This window comes from Schistocerca nitens, chromosome 4 (genome assembly GCF_023898315.1).
Source record: "Schistocerca nitens isolate TAMUIC-IGC-003100 chromosome 4, iqSchNite1.1, whole genome shotgun sequence".
Taxonomy (NCBI): domain Eukaryota; kingdom Metazoa; phylum Arthropoda; class Insecta; order Orthoptera; family Acrididae; genus Schistocerca; species Schistocerca nitens.
This window is the reverse complement of record NC_064617.1, coordinates 219,287,650-219,308,920: the sequence shown is the minus strand read 5'-3', so window position 1 is coordinate 219,308,920 and position 21,271 is coordinate 219,287,650. Positions and strand designations below refer to the sequence as shown.

The following is a 21,271-nucleotide window of genomic DNA, read 5'->3' as shown; positions in this document are numbered from 1 at the left end:
TCACTAATCCCTGTCTCAACACTCACACCGTCGATGAGGTCTGGTCTGTTCGTGGCTACCAGATCTAAAATATTTCCGTTACACGTTGGCTGTCGATTTAGCTGCTCAAGACAGTTTTCGAATAATGTGTTCAAAAGTAATTCACATGACAGCTTGTCTGTACCACCTGTAATGAATCCGTAGACATCCCAGTCTATACTAGGTAGGTTGAAGTCGCCTCCGACTAATATAGCATGATCCGGGTACTTCTGCGATACAGAGTGTAGACTCCCTTTGAATGATTCTAGAACTGTCACGGTGGAACATGGTGGCCGGTAATAACACCCAACAATTAACTTATTTCTCCTAGCTCTGTTGGACATGTCCAGATAACTTCACAATCACACTCTACTTCAACCTCAGTAGACACAATATTTTTGTCAACTGCAATGAAGCCACCACCTCCTAACGGTATCTAATCTGTCTTTCTGATACATGTTCCAACCCTCACTGAATATTTCAGAACGTCCTATCTCAGGGTTCAGCTAGGTCTCAGTCCCGAGAATAATTTGCATGCCACATGCTTCCTGGAGGGCAGTAAATCCAGGAACTTCATTCCGAACACACTGAAAATTTACTGCTACTATCTTGATAGCTGAAGTGTCTTTATACTGAGCGCGTCCTGATTTCCCTGCCTGCACATCGACTGGTGAGTGTTCATCAGGATACCTCGCACTGCTGCCTAGCCTAAAAAAACCCCATGTGCATGCCACAAGTACTCTGCTACCTGAGTAGCTGCTTCCTTTGTGTAGTGCACCCCTGACCTATCTAGGGGCGTCCTAAAATTCCCCACCCAATAGCTAGAGTCTAGAAATCTGCAGCCAAGACAGTCAGTCGATGAAGCCTCTGGTTGAGACCTTCCACTCAGCTCCAAACCAAAGGACCCCAATCAATTCTGGGAACGATGCTGCAAATAGAGAGCTCTGCTTGCACCCCGCGTGTGAGGCCAGCGGTCTTCACCAAATCCGCCAGGTGTCTGTACGAACTGAGGATTGCCTCCGAACCCAAGCGACAGGCATCATTGGTTCCGACGTGTGCAACTACTTGCAGATGACTGCACCCCGTACGCTCAATATCCGCCTCCACATCTTGGATGAGGCCCCCTGGGAGACAAACCGAGTGCATGTTGGAATTCTTTCCAGTCCTGTACACTATTTCCCTAAGGGGCTCCATCACCCGCCTAACGTTGGAACTCCCAGTAACCAGCAAGCCTTTGTCCCTGTGTGCCTGCTCGGGCCCTGCTGAAGGAGCAGCCACCTGCCCACTGACAGGATGAATGGGCGAGGCCAGCCTCCACATTGACCCTCTGACTGTCTTCAGGTATGCTGTATCCAGCTGAAGCCACCGAATGATTATTAGAGTCTTCAAAGCTACAAAATTACACTTACGGTTGATTGCTTCAGTTCAGCTGCTGCACCAAATCATCAGACATTTTCTATTGGATTAAGATAGGGTGATTTAGTGAGCTAGTTGAGGAACAATAGGGTGCCTGAGTGTTTTCAAACCAGGAACGAATTATGCATTCCCTATGAACATGGTTGTTGTTAGATTGAAAGACAGGAGTGTTCAAAGCATAATTGTCATGAAGACAGGAAAGGACCAAACTTGGTCACCAAGAATGTTTGAATAAACCTCATGCTTCAGGTTCACAGTAAAATGAATCAACGGGCCCAAATTGTGGTGTGTGGAAAAAAAAAAGCACTAGAACACCACAGAACACAGTTCTGGCCTGAATTTGACCTCACACACACACACACACACACACACACACACACACACACTGTAATCAAAATATCCACGGGTGTACTGCCGGTCTACAGTGTCCAACGGGCACAATATTTCGGCGATCATACATATCGCCATCATCAGGTGAACTGACGAACTGAGCTCCTGTGAACGTGCCGGTACGGAGATCCGTACGCTACGGCTGATCAGGGGGAACTGGGTTCGGTCGCGGCAGTGGCCGATTTAAATACCCTCCGCCCGCGGCACACTCCCTCCACCGTCCGCGCCACGGTCACGCGGTGGAACAGATTGTGACGGCGTCTGAGATGATGTCGGTGTGATGGCTCTGTCCGCCGTGGTCGTCACAACTATACGTTTGTTCGATTTACTCTCCGTACTGGCACATTCACAGGAGCTTAGTCAGTCAGTTCACCTGATGATGGCGACATGTATGATCGCCGAAATATTGTGCCCGTTGGACACTGTAGACCGACCACACCTGTGGATATTTTGATTATCAAATAAGCCAGGAGAAACTCAAGAATTACACACACTGTAGTTTAAACACCACATTGAACCATAGATGTATTCAGTGCTCTAGCTCATTTCGCAACCCACCTGGCCACACCAGTCACCACCAGTCAGCTACTATCCAATTTCTGTGTTGTTCATTCCATTGAAGTGCAGCTTTATGTGCCAGTTAGAGCATTGACATTTTGCGATGTACCCAGCTCCAAATGCCCATAGCATTCACTTCTGTTCACAAGTTTCACTCAGAAAAGGACTGACATGTACCGTAATTCACTGTCGGTAGTAATTCCAGTCTGGTTTGACACCAGTAGTCATTGACAAGGTGTGCTACTTGTCTCCAGTCCATGTCAGTTAGGATCATTCTATGATGGCTGTGATTGGTACATCGTTCTTTGTAGGCGTGTTGGACAATCTTCATTGATACACCAACAAATTGGGCAGATTATTCAAGGTGTGGTCATGGGTGCATCCAAACACATTAATTTGTTTCTACCATTCTGTCACATCTATATGTTGACCCATCAGACAGCCCACACACACACACACACACACACACACACACACACACACTCCTGTTGTCATTACTTAGATCAGGTATTAGGGGTTACATGACCACCTATATACTTATCTACTTTATCTACAAATTTATCAGCTTTCAGTGAGTTATGTAGCAACTTGTTTCACGATAAAGAAGCTTTGACCCAACATGGTAATATGGAACCTGATGGATTACAGTTAAAACTATACCAATGTCCTGGTGACACAAAAAACTAAAAAGAATTCTACAGAATTATATCTCAACTACATCTATTACATCGAGATTGTGGACTAGTAATATCTAAAATAAAATAAAAGCAATGGTGTGTTTGGTCTTCTTTTAATAGTATTTTAAGAATGAGTGTTGGACTCCAAATATCTTCAGTGCAGTTTACATGTGGATAGATTGGCTGTCATGATAGAAATAGAAAAATTCCTGAAGGATATGACACGAAGGGAAGCAACAGCTGTCCCAACATTATGTAGAAGCATAACCTGGAAACTTACAAAACGAGGAACTATGAGAGTCCAGTCAGCAAGAATAAGAGCTGATAAAGGATGTTGTGGCAAAGATAATACAAGAAAAAAGAAACTTGAAAAGAATTATATCTGTGCAGTGTAATAGACAAAGAAAGTGAGTACAGGAAGAGTTTGAGTGTCCATCTGTCTCTTCAGTTACTGAGCTGACTACATTTAAAAACTTAGAAGTGTTAGCTAAATGGCCAGAGATACGTAGGAAGTGGTGGCACTGGTGGTATCCACATGTTGTTTTGATATGTACTTTCTCGGTGGTTAAAAGGCTGTCAGTCCTATTTTTTCTGTTCTGGGATTTTCATTTGTTGTGCTGCAGGGATGTTTAGAAAACAAATGTTTCATAATTGTTGGAGGGTGATGCTTCATTTCCGTAAGGATATTTAGTAAGGTTTGCTGTAATTAAGTATTTAATTTAAGCAGTTTCGAGAATCATTGTAAATTAACACCATGTTTTGACACACATAGTAACTGTTAACATTGTGTTCTGAACAGGATTTGAGGGCATCTTACAATATGGACAGCAGCTGTAAGAAAGGCAAAAAAGGCAAAGGCAAGAAAACAAAAACAAAAGAATTATTAGATGAAGAAGCAGCCAACAGTGATAAGAACCAGCCGTAAGTACTTCCTTTGCAAATAAAGAACAAAATTGATCTCTTCTTGTTTATGTTGTTACTTACTACTCCCTTTAGCATCAGATAGTACACAATTTGTTTTACTAGTGGTTTGTCAGTGAAACTGTAGGATTCTTGCCAAAAAGTCTCATCTGTATAGGTTTAGAAAACTAGAATTACATAAGCTAAGTATTGTTATGGGGATGCACAGGTGCACACACAAGATGTTTCAAATTCACAACTGTGAGAATAACAGTGTTGACAGACTTTGGAGAAAATGGTTTATTCCATATTGTAATCAGAGCTGGGCAGAAAACTGAGTGTTTTGAACTGAAACACATTGTTAGAAATACACACATTTGGACTAAATACCTTTGGAATTAGCCTAGTTCATGTAAGAAACAGATTGACTGTCCATTTCCTCAGACGGATGACCCTCGTGAGGGAATGGCCACCAGGTGGCAACAGCATCGCACGCTTCCTTGTAGCACCGTTGACTAGATGGGACGTCATTCAGTGGAATATGTGGCAGTATTGCCTAAGCACAAGCAGCCCCAAATCACTTCCCAGTGTCAGGTGTCTGTGAAAAAGCTGTTTCTGAGATAGCATTGCTATTGAATAAAGCCATAAAGTTATGAGCATGGATTAGTGGAGAACTCTTAAGCACTCCCTAAATTTTATGCATGTGGCTATAAATATAATGCGGTAGCTGTGCTTCTTTCTCAGAAACCATATTAAATGATTTTTCAATGAAATCATTGTCACCACTTGACTGAATTTTTATTTATTTCACTGTTGCCATTTCAGCTGTAGAGCCGTTCTCAAGTGCAAAAGGCATAATGTGATACCATTTGATAAACATTGTTTAAAGAATGTTACTTCTGTTTCCATCTTGTGTTTGAATACGACTCTACAGCCAAAATTGCAATACTGAAATAAATGAACAATAAAAATTGGTCAAATGGCTGCAATTGTTTCATTTAAGAAGTATTACAACTGAGGACGCCAACCAAGGAAAAATCATCATATGATACCATTTCCATGTTCTAGAGCCTTTTTTATATTAAAGTGAATGGAAGCAAATGTGAGTGAATGATTGTAAAGCCTTGTTTACTTTACAATGAATGGCAAGCAAACACAAGTGAATGAGCATTAACAGGCAATTTGCCAGTGTTCACCACCATACATTTGTACCTATGAAGAAGGGTTAACACTAGAGGGAAAGGAAGAGAACAAGCATAGAGTGCCAACCCTCTGAACACGGCTTATTTTTTAAAATTGTTTTTGCGGTAATAATTCTCATGCAGGCTTCACTCAGTGACAACAATAGTGACAATAGTTATAACTGCAATGTAAATCTTCATTATTGATCATAGGATTATTTTGTGTGCTGTTTTTAACAAATCGAGCAAAATGGTGTAAGGAAATCGGAATGTATATGTCTGAATTTGTAAGTAAGTGTGAAACACGTGGAGGTAGTCCACTTCACGTTAAATTCAGCGTTCTTTAGCATAATTCAAAAACTTCGCACATAATTTGGTTGATGTCTTTTGCTGACTCATCTTTAAATTCGAACAGAAATCTTAAAAACAGACTGTTAATTACCAATAATCAACATAAAATAATTCACACATAAAACTGCAGACAAATACTCTTTTCTGCTAGTGCTGAATCGTGCCATGAATGTTGTTTTGACACTTGGGGAAAGTGCATTTTGGGCCAATGTTAATTCAGTCGGAGTTAACCACTCCTAAAATAGTCTCGCACTAAAGACCATATTCCCAGATTTTGAGAGGGTAGTCCTCTTAGAGCGTATGATTTTTATGAATTTTCCCTCTCCCTCCCCCTTTCTCCTCCTTCAAGTAAATTAAAAATTAATGCTAAATCTGGTGATAGAGCTTTATTCCTTACACTTCTGCCTTTAACAGATTATTTTTGTTTCTACATTGGACACTTCTCGTATCTGCTGCACCAGGTGGAAGGCCCCCTTGCGGCTGGTGGGATTTCGTGAATCTTACTTTCTATCGGCATGTATGGATGACTTCTTAAACAGATGTCATTTTCTTCATCCGGACAAAAGCTTGTACCGAAAATGGTCTTCTGAAGATATGGCAAAATGGCTATGTATACTGATAGGAAATTCAATGTAGAATACTGGCATCAAATTCTGATCAAAATCATATTCACCATTCTCAAGTTATGTTTCCTGCCAATTTGAAAAACAATATTTCGGAGAAAAACATGTTTAAAGTTTTTGTAAACATTCCTCCAGTCACCAATCCCCGGACCATACAGCAATTCTTTCAGAGCCAAAAGGAGGTTCTTCTCCATCTTCTTCATGTCATGGTGGTCCTATGGGCCTCTTTGGCAGCTTGTGTCATCTGCACAGCCTGTCATCAGCCGCAGTCTGCTGTGGGACAAGCAGATTGAGCATGTGTGGCTCTAGCTGAGGCCGCCTCCTGCTAATAGGCAACAAACCTTGATCGAATTGCACTGAAAAACCAACATTGCCAATTCTGTGACACACAGAAGGAAAAACTATTGTCGTTGCTCAATTATCCTAAGGACGATCGATTTGAGTGTTACGTGACCTGGAGAATCGGTGAGGAAGACTTGGGAAATAGAACACATATCTTGATGCCATAAACTAAGATACATAAGATTTCACTCACAAATTCATGGAAAATCATCACGATGATGAAAAGGCTATTCAGGGCTAAATGTGAAAACTACTGCACAGTTTGTTGTAAATCTTGGGTAACTGTATTGTTAACTATAATATAGTGGAGGTCTGCAAAGAGGTGAATAAATACTGGATGTAGATCGGTTTAGAAAAGACAAAGTGTTTGAGGGGTAATTCTGGTGTTGCATTAACTAAAGCAAGAAAGAACTTTTTAAAAAAATAGTGCTGACCTTTGTGACATTCATTTATGTATAGCATACCTTTGACAATGTAATGTGAACTAAGCAGTTACAGTAACAAGGCTAATGGTGGCATAATATAGACTGATGAGGAATTTATGGTATTTGCAACAATTCGATGAGAAGAGTAAGACTGGAAGATTAAGAAAAATAGATCATGGCAGGTTTGAAATCTATTGTCAATTCTTTTTGCCTTTTATATAGAAAAATCACAGTAAGGATTAGAGGACAACAGATATAAATAATAGTTTTTATAGGTTATACAACAAGGAAGTTTTGTTTCATATTACAGTTGACTGTTTCAAAATTATATGTTTAAGTATTGTTTGTTTGAAGAACACGGAGTTGTGGGTCCAAAATTGAGTTGGGTTACTTAAAATGTATTATGTGCAAATGTAAGTGTTCCAGGACATTATCTCATAAGAATTTCATGTCATGAGAGACTGCTATGGTATGTTCTTTCACCAGGCGACGATATACTCCACCTCCTGATAAGCCACTGACTGATCTTAAGAAGAAGTTAGACAAGCAACCAGAATACATTGACCAGACAGGGATGCAGCTTCATCCGTATCAACTTGAAGGTCTTAACTGGTTAAGATATTCGTGGGGGCAAGGCACAGACACCATCCTAGCTGGTAAGTGTACACATCTCCCCCTCCCTCCCCACTTTTCCTCCTTTTTCCTGATCTATAAAGAATAATTTCAATGTTTCAGATGAAATGGGGCTGGGAAAAACTATTCAGACTATCACATTCTTGTACTCCTTATACAAAGAGGGACACTGTAAAGGACCTTTTCTGGTAAGTAAAAACATGAATAAAAACTTACAGAATGAAATGCTCAAAAATGAAGGTGCAAATGTGGCAACTATTAAACTACTTTCTTTTGTTGACAGCTAAGTGTCCCGCTTTCTACAATAATAAACTGGGAACGTGAATTTGAAACCTGGGCCCCAGATTTCTATGTAGTGACTTACGTTGGAGACAAAGATTCACGTGCTGTTATTAGGGAGAATGAACTTTCATTTGAAGAAGGAGCAGTGAGAGGTGGTCGGGTCTCTAGAATAAGGGCGTCAACTATAAAGTTCAATGTTTTGCTAACTAGCTATGAGCTCATCTCGATAGATGCTGCTTGTCTGGGATCCATAGACTGGGCTGTGCTCGTTGTTGATGAAGCACACAGGCTTAAAAGCAACCAGTCAAAGGTTTGTACTCTCCATGTAAATTACATATTTGCTTCAGTAAATAACTGATATGAAGGAGGTTTTATTTTGTTGCTATGTAAGGAAGCTTAACAATGTTAACCTGTTGTTACATGTTTACAGTTTTTTCGGCTTCTCGCAAGTTACAACATTCAGTACAAATTATTGTTGACTGGAACACCACTGCAGAACAACCTGGAAGAACTTTTTCACTTGTTAAATTTCTTGTGCCGTGAGAAATTTAATGATTTGGCATCATTTCAAAATGAATTTGCGGATATTTCAAAGGAGGATCAGGTGAAGAAGCTTCACGAATTGCTGGGACCTCATATGCTGAGAAGACTAAAGGCTGATGTCCTTAAAGTAAGTATCACTACTATTGTACACTGTTAAAAGCTGTATGAAGTTAAGCCATTGTTTTTAGAGATGTCAAAAGAAACTAAATTACACATAAAAAGCAGTTAAGCTCAACAATTTGATTTATTCCATTGTTCAGGCTGTTCTTTCTTTCACAGTAATAATTGTTATTGTGTTTCAGAGTATGCCTTCAAAATCAGAATTCATTGTTAGAGTTGAATTGTCACCTATGCAGAAGAAGTATTACAAATTTATATTAACAAGAAATTTTGAAGCGTTAAATCCAAAAGGTGGTGGACAACAGGTAATTTGACAGCTTTCATATCTAATTACATATGAATGTAAAACTGTTACAAAAAGGGATAAGAAGAATTATTGAGAACCTAAGATGCTTCCATTGGAACTAAAAGCTTGAAATATACACAAAGCATTTTGAGGCCTCTATAGATTAAGATTTTCCCCCTCGCCCACTCATAAATCTGCAGGGCAACAATAGATGTCCAAGATGCAGTAAGATCACACATTTCCAGTGAGCTGTGAAATGTTGTAACAAGCTCTTGGAACATAAACAGTGATGGCACCTCTCGTGCTGGAGTTATTGGAGTGAGAGACTGAAGTTACGTCTTTCATTAAATATTTCTCCAGACATGGCATCCTACCGCTTTGGCAACAATAACAATCCCATATGCTCGATGCTGTAATTGTCATTACTTATTATGAAGGACAAATATCATGACAGTGTGCAATAATTTGCTTTATTGGTTTCAACCTTAAGGTCGCCATCTATCACTTGTAACAGATGGGCTTCACTACTTGTAACAAGCCTAAATAAGGTGAAGACGCACACTACATCAGCAACTTGACAGAAAACAACCAACAGCAAATTAGAGTACAAAATAGTGGACATTGTGGCCAATCTAAGTACAAGGGTTCGTGGTGGTGCTTCTTCTTCTTCTTCTTCTTCTTCTTCTTTATAACGACTGTGTTTTTTAGATATTTGCCTCCAGAAATCTTAAGAGACAGAGGTGCTATGGGTCTAAACTACTTCATCCACCAGTTACTTCTTTCCCTACTCTAGGAATTCCTTTGGGCTTTTTCTACATTTACATCAATATTCTGCAAATCACATTTAAGTGCCTGGCAGAGGGTTCATCGAACCACCTTCACAATTCTCCATTATTCTAATCTTTTATAGCACGTGGAAAGAATAAACACCTATATCTTTCCGTTTGAGCTCTAATTTCCCTTATTTTATCTTGCTGATCGCTCCTCCCTATGTAAGTCGGTGTCAACAAAATATTTTCGCATCTGGAGGAGAAAGTTGGTGATTGGAATTTCGTGAGAAGATTCCGTCGCAACGAAAAATGCCTTTCTTTTAATGAAGTCCATCCCAAATCCTGTATCATTTCTGTGACACACACTCCCATATTTTGCAGTAATACAAAACGTGCTGCCTTTCTTTGAACTTCTTCGATGTACTCCATCAGTCCTATCTGGTAAGGATCCCACACCGCGCAGCAGTATTCTAAAAGAGGACAGACAAGTGTATTGTAGGCAGTCTCCTTAGTAGGTCTGTTACATTTTACAAGTGTCCTGCTAATAAAACACAGTCTTTGGTTAGCCTTCCCCACAACATTTTCTGTGTGTTCCTTCCAATTTAAGCTGTTTGTAATTGTAATACCTAGGTATTTAGTTGAATTTGTGGCTTTTAGATTAGACTTATTTATCATGTAACCGAAGTTTGAGTCCCTTTTAGCACTCATGTGGGTGACCTCACACTTTTCGTTATTTAAGGTTAACTGCCACTTTTCGCACCTTCCGATATTTCTTCTAAATCATTTTGCAGTTTGTTTTGATCTTCTGATGACTTTATTAGTCGATAAACGACAGTGTCATGTGCAAACAACCGAAGACGGCTGCTCAGATTTTCTCCCAAATCGTTTATATAGATAAGGAACAGCAAAGGGCCTATAACACTACCTTGGCGAAAACCAGAAATCACTTCTGTTTTACTCGATAACTTTCCGTCAATTACTATGAACTGTGACCTCTCTGACAGGAAATCCCAAATCCAGTCACATAACTGAGACGATATTCCATAAGCACACAATTTCACTACGAGCCACTTGTGTGGCACAGTGTCAAAAGCCTTCCGGAAATCCAGAAATACGGAATAGATCCAATATCCCTTGTCAATAGCACTCAACACTTCATGTGAATAAAGAACTAGTTGTGTGTCACAAGAACAACGTTTTCTAAACCCATGTTGACTGTGTGTCAATAGACCGTTTTCTTAGAGGTAATTCATAATGTTTGAACATAATATATGTTCCAAAATCCTGCTTCGTATGGAGGTAATGCATAAGCATACTCGGAAAGAAACCTAATTGGTATACAGTCTGGACCAGAAGATTTGCTTTTATTAAGTGATTAGAGTTGCTTCACTACTCCGAGAATATTTACTTCTATGTTACTCTGTTGGCAGCTGTTCTCGATTCAAATTCTGGAATATTTACTTCGTCTTATTTTGTGAAGGCATTTCGGAAGGCTGTGTGTAGTAACTCTGCCTTGGCAGCACAGTCTTCGATAGTATCTCCATGGCTATCGTGCAGAGAAGGCATTGATTGTTTCTTGCCGCTAACATACTTCACATACGACCAGAATCTCTTTAGATGTTCTGCCAGGTTTCGAGACAAAGTTTTGTTGTGGAAACTGTTATAGGCATCTCGCATTGAAGTCCGCACTAAATTTCGAGCTTCTATAAAAGATCGCCAATCTTGGGGATTTTGCATCTGTTTAAATTTGGCATGTTTGTTTCGTTGTTTCTGCAACAGTGTTCTAACCCATTTTGTGTACCAAGGAGGATCAGCTCCGTCGTTTGTTAATTTATTTGGTATAAATCTCTCAATTGCTGCTGATACTATTTCTTTGCATTTAAGCCACATCTGTTGTACACTTACATTTTTGATTTGGAATGAGTGGAGATTGGCTCTCAGGAAGGTGTCAAGCGAATTTTTATCTGCTTTTTTGAGTAGGTATATTTTTCACTTATTTTTTGAGGATTTGGGGATTATAGTATACATTCTCGCTATGACAACTCTGTGTTCACTAATCCCTGAATCTGTTTTGATGCTCATTATTAACTCGGGATTATTTGTTGCTAAGAGGTCAAGTGTGTTTACACAAACGTTTACTATTTGCGTGGGCTCATGAACTAACTGCTCAAAATAATTTTCAGAGAATGCGCTTAGCACAATTTTGGATGGTATTTTATACCTACCTCCGGAATTAAACATGTATGTTTGCCAACATATCAAGGGTAAATTAAAGTCGCCACCAACTATTATTGTATGTCGGGTACGTGTTTGAAGTCAAACTCAAGTTTTCGTTGAACCTTTAGCAACTGTATCATCTGAATTGGGAGGTCGGCAAAAGGATCCAATTATTATTTTATTCCAGTTGCCAACAATGACCTCAGCCCATACTAACTCACAGGAAGTATCTACTTCAATTTTGCGACAAGTTAAACTATTTCTGACAGCAACAAACACGCCACTGCCAACTGTGTTTGTTCTATCCTTTCAGAACACCATTAGGTTCTTCTCAAAAATTCCGGCTGAGCTTATATCCGGCTTTATCGAGCTTTCAGTGCCTATAACGATTTCAGCATCAGTGCTTTCTATTGGTGCTTGAAGCTCTGGTACTTTCCCATCACAGCTACGACAATTTACAACTGTTATACCAGTGGTTCCTGTATCTACGTTTTTCCTGTGTTTAGCCTGCCCTTCTTGTGTTTTCCCGAGACCCTCTAACCAAAAAACCGCTCAGTCCACGCCACACAGCCCCTGCTACCCATGTAGTCACCTCCTGCATATAGTGGACACCTGACCTATTCAGCGGAGCCTGATACCCAACCATCCTTTGGCGCAAGTCAAGGAATCTGCAGCCTACATGGTTGCAGAACAGTCTGAGCCTCTGATTCAGACCCTCCACTCGGCTCTGTACCAGAGGTCCGCAATCGGTCCTGTCGACTATGCTGCAAATGGTCAGCTGTGCTTTCATCTTGCAAGCAAGACTGGCAGCCATTACCACTTCTGTTAGCCACTCGAAAACAGAGATAATCTCTTCTGATCCAAAGTGACACACATCATTGGTACCGACATGAGCCTGCAGTTTGCTGCACTGTGTGCTCTTCGTGGCATCCATGGGGACTCTCTCACATCTGGAATGACTCCACCCAGTATGCACACGGAGTGCACATTGGGTTTCTTACCCTTCTTGTCAGCCAAGTCCTGAAGGGGCTCCATAACACGCCTAACGTTGGAACTCCCAACTACCAATAATCCCACCCTCTGCGATTGCCCGGATCTTGCAGGCTGAGTGGTTTCCTCTAAAACAGGACAGGCGACAGCATCTGGCTCAGCGACAGTGTCGGCCACAGACAGCACCTGGAACCTGTTTGTGAGACAAACTGGAGAGGCGTTACATACGGCCGCCTGGAAAGTCTTTCGCCACCTGCTTCGCCCCGGGGCAACCTCCCACTCGACCACAGGTGAGGGGTCAGACTCGGTGCGAGCAGTAACTGTGTAGGCCACCGGTGAGGACTGATCAGAGGACTCTTGATGTACTGTACGTCCGTTGGATCCCCACGGCCGGCCCACAACAGTGGTGCCCATCTACTGCAGCCTCAAGCTGTGTTACCGAAGCCATCACAGCCTGAAGCCCCAGAGCGGAGTGTCACCAACTCGGCTCGCATCCACACACAACAATCGCAGTCCCGGTCCATATTAAAGACCACGGAAAACTAGACTATGCTGATAAATGGGTTATCGGCACATGCTGCGCAACTCTACTGTAGAACCTGACAAAAATGCACGAACTGTTTTTTAGTAATACACAGATATTCAAAAACCTAACTACTGAAGCACTCGGGTGAAACTATATAATTTGACCCTGATTTGGAACTTGTAATATATCACAAAATCGGTTTACTTTCCCATGCAAACAAAAAATTAGACAACTGTGGGTATTTGATATTAAATTTACATGCATAAACTCAAGAAACTGGAGTATTAAAGCACACAGATGATAAAATTTGCTCCTGGTTAGGAACTCATAAATGACAAATGCGGTTACTTGCCTGTTGCCGGGTCTGTCTTGGTTGGCTACTGCTACCTGACTGGCATATGTGTTCTGGCTTGCAGCCCCATGACTTTCTCAGCATTTCTCTTCATTTTTTGGGCAATGTTAGATGTTGAGCAATTATAGTTCTTAGTTCATCCATATTGTCCAGTAATCTCTATCAAGAATTAGGTCAAAGAGCATACATTTTTTCACTTCGACTTACAGTTCTCATCATCTGTGTTTGTAGTTCTCAATGAATTTGTCCTGTATAACATCATTAAAAGTATTAAAAGTCCCTAGTTTTTCGTTTTGTTGGAATGTGTGTAAGGTCTTAATTTGTTTCGTACTGAAGTAGTCTCTGGCTGCATCAATAATTCATTTTTTACCCCCCTTAAGTTGTTTCTCTCTACTATCAAATATCAGATCCCTGACTTGTAGTGTGGCACTCTTATCATTCCTCTTAAAAGCTGCGTCGCTTTCATACACAAGGTTATGGCACCCTCTTCCTGATGTGTGGGCTTGCTTCATTGTACCCTCTGTTTATAAGGATTAAAATACAATGTTCATCTGGAGAAGGCCAGGACAGTCAAATCAAAACCTACCATCAAATCAAAACAAAGGACATAAAAACAAACTCATAAAATAAAATGTATTAATTGTAACTGAAATGTACTAAATTGTACTCTGATTAAAGAACTTTGTGACTGATATTTCAGCGAGTCAAGTGGTAGGGGTCAGCGGCCAGCCCATAGTATATAGTTCTCCAACACCACATGCTCACTGTGTTACTGTTTCGTAGGCACATACTGAGATGTGTCTAGCAAGGCTGGTTGCCACTAGCAACACTGCCTCCCACTGTTCAGTATGTCAATCACAAAGTTAGTGTATTGAAACTGCAGTGTCTGCTACGAATATAACTAACATCTTGGAGCCTAATCTTTCTGCTTCCTAATAAAGTAATAGTAGAAATCAATCATGCCTAATAAAAAACATCATTTCAACCGGAGCAGATATTAATCATGGACAAGTTATGGCTGTTCTGCTATAATTTGAGGGGAAAGTAACTATATAGATGATGGTAGGTAATGAAAACCTTGTAACTCCATCTGTCTCTGAAAACTCATAATTGCAGCAACCAGTAACTCTGAAATCAGAGTTGAAAGTGCATGGATTTCTCTAATCTGTCAATAACTAGGCTTCTGCTATACAGTTACACATGTAGCAACTTTCCAAATCACTTTATATTACATTTTTGAGAAACCGTTTTTGCTTCACCTGCAAAATTTAACAATAAGAGGTTTTCATTGCCTACCATCGATATTTATAGACGGCACTTTGTTTTATCGTGTTTAACCAAGTGTACTAATTGTGGAATAGAGAAGAAAGTTTTGAGATATCAGCACACAGCCATTTTTTGCTCCACTGATTTTCCTGTGTTTACCAGTAAGATAGTGCTTGTAGACATTCTCCAGCTAGGAACTTCAGAAGAGAAACAGATTATACTGCTGAACAATTTAGAGTAGAATACTGTTTACTCCTAATTATTCAGGATAATGTAGGAAAGAAGATGCACAGACATTTAAAAAAAAAATCAATATATTGTGAAGCATGTATTTTTTTTTCTTCTGAAGTGTATCCAAGTTCACTGTGTAGGTACTGTACGACTGTTTATTTCTTAAAATAGTCTGTGATGTTGTTCTGCTTCTGAGAAGAGTTAAAATTATTCTTCACGACACTTCGAAGTTTTCTTGCAGCAATAATGTCACTGTACTGCACCCCCTCTGGCCCATATAATCTAGAAGAGTACCAACACATTGCAGTGTTGACAAGGTAACTCTCTTCACTCCCACTTTCACATTCACTGCCCCCCCCCTCTCTCTCCCCCCCCCCCCCCTCTCTCCCTCTCTGCCTGCTTGCCTCTGTGTGTGGGTGCATGCACATGCAGGCAGAGGTCACAGTTCTGTTCATAGCTGTCTTCAAAGGCATTTCAACCCTTAGCCAGATTCATTATTTGTGCACTTGTAATTTCTTCGTTACTGAAACCTTGAAAATCACTTTCTCCTGTATCTGGCAGAATTTTCCTCCATGATTAAACTAGTGATGTGCCTTGAGTTTCTGCTAGGCATCAGAAATTCTGAATGTGGCATTCAGAACTGTCAGCTACTTCCAGACCACCACCAAATCGTCCGTTCCTCAGTCAGCATTCTCAGTAGACCAGCCCAGTAATGCTGTTTTACCAATGCAATTATGCCTTTGTCTGTTGGCTGTATTGTGACAGTCACGTTAGGAGGTAAAAACTTAGTTGTGGTGAGACCATCATCTGATACGAGAATCCTCTCATGGGGATGTAAAGGGATATTATTCAGCAATCTGTTACAAAATGTGTGTGGAGCCAGTTTTTAAAAATTTCGCTATCCATCCATGTTCCTTTTTGTCGTAATAATGCACAGAGAGATCCTTAGCTGCATTGCCCTTGAATGTTTGGAGATTTCTTTGATTTCCCAATCACTAGTAGTTTCACTTTGTGGTTCCCAGAAGCATTAGCAGTGCACAAAATTGTAGTGTGTCCTTTAGACAAGTTATATCCAGGAGCACAAACTTCACTCTTAAAAGGAGCGATACTGGTTGGTAGAAATTTCCAATACAGGCCACTTGCATCTGCGTTATAAATCATCTTGTGTGAAATTCTCTTCTACCACAAATTTCTGGAACTCTGCTACGACATTTGAACTAAACCACTCTCCTTGCACAGTAAGTCTGTGAATCCCCTGACATTGTTTGACTCTGGTTAGCCACCCAGATGAGGTATAAATTCTCCTTTGAACCGTAGAGCTTTGTGGAAAGAATTGCCTTTTTTGGCGCACATCGTTCCTGAAACAATGGCATCTTATGCTCGTTTTTGGTTAAAACAATGCAAAAGAGTAGCATCAAATTCATCAGATGATCTCTTCCTGGTTTTTTGTGCAGATGGTCCAGAACTAGAATTGCATTTTCTGACAGAATCCTGTATTTTCTACTTATTCTTTTTAGTTTCCCAACAGTCTGCATTCCAATACCATAATCTGCAATTTCAGTTAATTCTAATGTTTGTTTTTAATGTAAACATACTTATTTTGTATCTCTGTCATCTCTTTTTCAGATTTCTTTTAACTTGGTTCATTGACTGTTACATGCCAATTAACATCAGAAAACTGAGTTTGTTTTTGATTTACACGGAACAGGTTAGCAGATAGCAATGGAAATGGCCCTTATTGTCCGGTGGAGGGTTGTTTATCGCTACAGGAAAATATTGTACATTTCTTTTAAATGCATGAATGACATACAAACTGGACAATCTGCACATGAATAATCGAGAGTGTTTGTAGTATATTCTCATTAACTGCTTTCCTGCGCACCTCACTTTTTTCAGTCCTAAATTGTGTAACTCATAGAACCAATAAAAAGTTATACTGTCTCTACAAATGTATGTTCTGGGGATTTTTGTTGCTCTTATACTTAATGGGTGTATTAGAGTATCATTTTGTACTAGCTTATTATTGAAAAACAGATAGGAATCGAGTGTAGTATTTCACAACTTCTGATGTTTAAGGTACTACTTTACCTAGCAGTTTTTTTCTTTCCTTCAACACTTATCCTGACATACCCAGTCAGTTATAAGGTGACCTGCAGTTTAACATAGTTTCCAAATTGCAGTGTAACCTGAAATTTTTTTTTTCCCCATATACATGCAAATAATTTTGCAAGTTTCTTTTTTTATTTCTTTCCCTTCAGTTCACTCATTTCTATTGGTATACTGTCATGTACCAGTGCCTCTTGCTTCTTCATACCTCTAATGAATTTTTATAAGGCATTGGCATTGCTTCCAGAACATATTTACGTTCATTATCATTCTTTTGATTTAGCTCTTAAACTATAAAAATACTGTAAGAAATCTTTGAATGCCAGATGCCAGTAATTTGTTTTCATATTTGCTGCCTGCTCTTCTTCTCTTTAATAATTACCTTGTTCTATTTTTGTAGCAACTTTTTCTTTTTTGCTAAGCACCCTTGTTAAATAACTACCTTTCCGTGTGTGTCAGTCTTGATTTCACAAGGTGCTGAACTTCATTCTTGATTTAATCAAAGTCACCTCTGTAATTCGCAAGTAACGTAGATTGAGAATAAAGTTAGTTAGTTACCTACATGTTTACATGAAGAAACTGCAAAAAGGTGGGAATTTAAGGAGCTGGGACCTGGATAAACTGAAAGAACGAGAGGTTGTAGAGAGTTTCAGGGAGAGCATAAGGGAACAATTGACAGGAATGGGGGAAAGAAACACAGTAGAAGAACAATGGGTAGCTCTGAGGGATGAAGTAGTGAAGGCAGCAGAGGATCAAGTAGGTAAAAAGACGAGGGCTAATAGAAATCCTTGGGTAACAGAAGAAACAGTGAATTTAATTGATTAAAGGAGAAAATATAAAAATGCAGTAAATGAAGCAGGCAAAAGGGAATACAAACGTCTCAAAAATGAGATCGACAGAAAGTGCAAAATGGCTAAGCAGGGATGGCTAGAGGACAAACGTAAGGATGTAGAGGCTTGTCTCACTAGCGGTAAGATAGATACTGCCTACAGGAAAATTAAAGAGACCTTTGGAGAGAAGAGAACCACTTGTATGAATATCAAGAGCTCAGATGGCAACCCAGTTGTAAGCAAAGAAGGGAACGCAGAAAGGTGGAAGGAGTATATAGAGGGTTTATACAAGGGCGATGTACTTGAGGACAATATTATGGAAATGGAAAAGGATGTAGATGAAGATGAAATGGGAGATAAGATACTGCGTGAAGAGTTTGACAGAGCACTGAAAGACCTGACTCGAAACAAGGCCCTGGGAGTAGACAACATTCCATTAGAACTACTGATGGCCTTGGGAGAGCCAGTCATGACAAAACTCTACCATCTGGTGAGCAAGATGTATGAGACAGGCGAAATACCCACAGACTTCAAGAAGAATATAATAATTCCAATACCAAAGAAAGCAGGTGTTGACAGATGTGAAAATTACCGAACTATCAGTTTAATAAGTGACAGCTGCAAAATACTAACGCGAATTCTTTACAGACGAATGGAAAAACTGGTAGAAGCGGACCTCGGGGAAGATCAGTTTGGATTCCGTAGAAATGTTGGAACACGTGAGGCAATACTAACCTTACGACTTATCTTAGAAGAAAGATTAAGAAAAGGCAAACCTACGTTTCTAGCATTTGTAGACTTAGAGAAAGCTTTTGACAACGTTAACTGGAATACTCTCTTTCAAATTCTGAAGGTGGCAGGGGTAAAATACAGGGAGCGAAAGGCTATTTACAATTTGTACAGAAACCAGATGGCAGTTATAAGAGTCGAGGGGCATGAAAGGGAAGCAGTGGTTGGGAAAGGAGTGAGACAGGGTTGTAGCCTCTCCCCGATGTTATTCAATCTGTATATTGAGCAAGCAGTAAAGGAAACAAAAGAAAAATTCGGAGTAGGTATTAAAATTCATGGAGAAGAAGTAAAAACTTTGAGGTTCGCCGATGACATTGTAATTCTGTCAGAGACAGCAAAGGACTTGGAAGAGCAGTTGAACGGAATGGATGGTGTCTTGAAAGGAGGATATAAGATGAACATCAACAAAAGCAAAACGAGGATAATGGAATGTAGTCAAATTAAATCGGGTGATGCTGAGGGGATTAGATTAGGAAATGAGACACTTAAAGTAATAAAGGAGTTTTGCTATTTAGGGAGTAAAATAACTGATGATGGTCGAAGTAGAGAGGATATAAAATGTAGACTGGCAATGGCAAGGAAATCGTTTCTGAAGAAGAGAAATTTGTTAACATCGAGTATAGATTTAAGTGTCAGAAAGTCGTTTCTGAAAGTATTTGTATGGAGTGTAGCCATGTATGGAAGTGAAACATGGACAATAACCAGTTTGGACAAGAAGAGAATAGAAGCTTTCGAAATGTGGTGCTACAGAAGAATGCTGAAGATAAGGTGGGTAGATCACGTAACTAATGAGGAGGTATTGAATAAGATTGGGAAGAAGAGAAGTTTGTGGCACAACTTGACTAGAAGAAGGGATCGGTTGGTAGGACATGTTTTGAGGCATCAAGGGATCACAAATTTAGCATTGGAGGGCAGCGTGGAGGGAAAAAATCGTAGAGGGAGACCAAGAGATCAATACACTAAGCAGATTCAGAAGGATGTAGGTTGCAGTAGGTACTGGGAGATGAAGAAGCTTGCACAGGTTAGAGTAGCATGGAGAGCTGCATCAAACCAGTCTCAGGACTGAAGACCACAACAACAACATGTTTACATGTATTTTACTCATACTTTTAGTGATGACCCAATGACAGTGTTGATCATAAAGTGGTGACAATTGCTTTCTTCATGCCACATATTGATTCATTGATTTAGTGACCAGCTGTTGAAATACAATCCAATGTTTTTTCACCTTGAGCAATTTCTTCATGTATACCTAAGAGAGTAAGGGCACGGAGTAATTTAAGAGCACATGTAATTTGCACTGTCCTGGAAATCCCACTGACATGAAAATCTGCCATCTTAATTTGATACTATGTTGTAAAACTTTCCCAAATAAGATAATTTCTTTCTTTTGAGGTTTTTAGAGTAATGAAAACTGATTCTTTTTATTACTGACCACCTTCGTAGAATCGTGCTATAATTACTCCGAGGAAGTTACACGGACTGTAAAATCTGGGAGTACCTCAAGCAGTTAGTCAGTAACTCATAAGAGTTATTATGTGGCAGTTATTCTGATTGTTACATTACGAGAATATACTGCACACTTGCTCTTTAAGTTAATGCTCAGCTAAGTGGCCATTATGATATCTGAATCAGTGAAAGCTGAGTAACATTGACCAGTATTGTAAAAATGCTGATTGTCACTAACCTAAACATACAGGCAGCATATAGTCTTGTGCATGTCTACCCACAAAAACAGAAGTTAAGATTATCCAAATGATGTTATTTGAAATCGTCCTATTTATTGACATGCTAAGTTTATTAGATACAGTGTTATCTGTCTGCTAAGGTTGGCAGTGGCCTGAAAGCAAATAGTAAGATACCAGAAGAGTAATTCGGCTTCTTCAGCAAAAATGTGCCCTTTTGTTGTTAGATATTAAATTAAAAACCAACATAATGAATGAGCAAAGAAGTGTCTCCGTTCAGTTATCTGAAAAGCCACCATTAGGTCACCGTTGAACACAGTGAGGAAAGTAAAAATCCCGAAATCTAGTTGTATAACGCAGCCAAATAAATGCGTGTCACCTAATTTGCTTGCATATAATGTTACACTGTGCTACAGAAATATCATGATTAAGCATTCTATCCCCTCCGTTTTCTTCACCCTTCCTGTAAGCACACTTACCTGAATTGCACCAGCATAGTTCATCAGATACAAAATTCAAACTTGAGTGGTGACCATCCAATGTTTAGCCTACCCTGATTGCCCAGGTAACATGCATTTGTATGTTAGAAAATTGTACCACTGTCAACATTGTAGTGCATGACAAAACAGTGTAAGTGAAATCTGCTAAGTTCAGGAGAAAAATGTAATTTGATCATTAGTTTACTTATGGTGGTGCTGAAATTCCAGTGGTTTAGAACTATCAAAATGAAGGATTATAGAACTAGAAATCTGTAGAGCTTTCTC

The 21,271-nt window shown here is 39.8% G+C and overlaps 1 protein-coding gene across 5 annotated transcripts in view; it reads left to right on the top strand.

Annotated features, from left to right (window-relative positions):
* LOC126253456 (chromodomain-helicase-DNA-binding protein Mi-2 homolog) overlaps positions 1-21,271 on the top strand; it is a 360,408-nt gene that overhangs the window by 277,712 nt on the left and 61,425 nt on the right. For all 5 annotated transcript variants that reach the window (XR_007545964.1, XR_007545962.1, XR_007545963.1 and 2 more), the window contains exons 14-19: positions 3,859-3,980; positions 7,368-7,537; positions 7,617-7,702; positions 7,798-8,106; positions 8,227-8,466; positions 8,642-8,764. Coding sequence is in view for 1 of the 5 variants with exons in the window: in XM_049954805.1 (XP_049810762.1) it covers positions 3,859-3,980; positions 7,368-7,537; positions 7,617-7,702; positions 7,798-8,106; positions 8,227-8,466; positions 8,642-8,764 (1,050 nt within the window). In the remaining 4 variants the exon portion in view is untranslated. The remainder of the gene's footprint in view (positions 1-3,858; positions 3,981-7,367; positions 7,538-7,616; positions 7,703-7,797; positions 8,107-8,226; positions 8,467-8,641; positions 8,765-21,271) is intronic.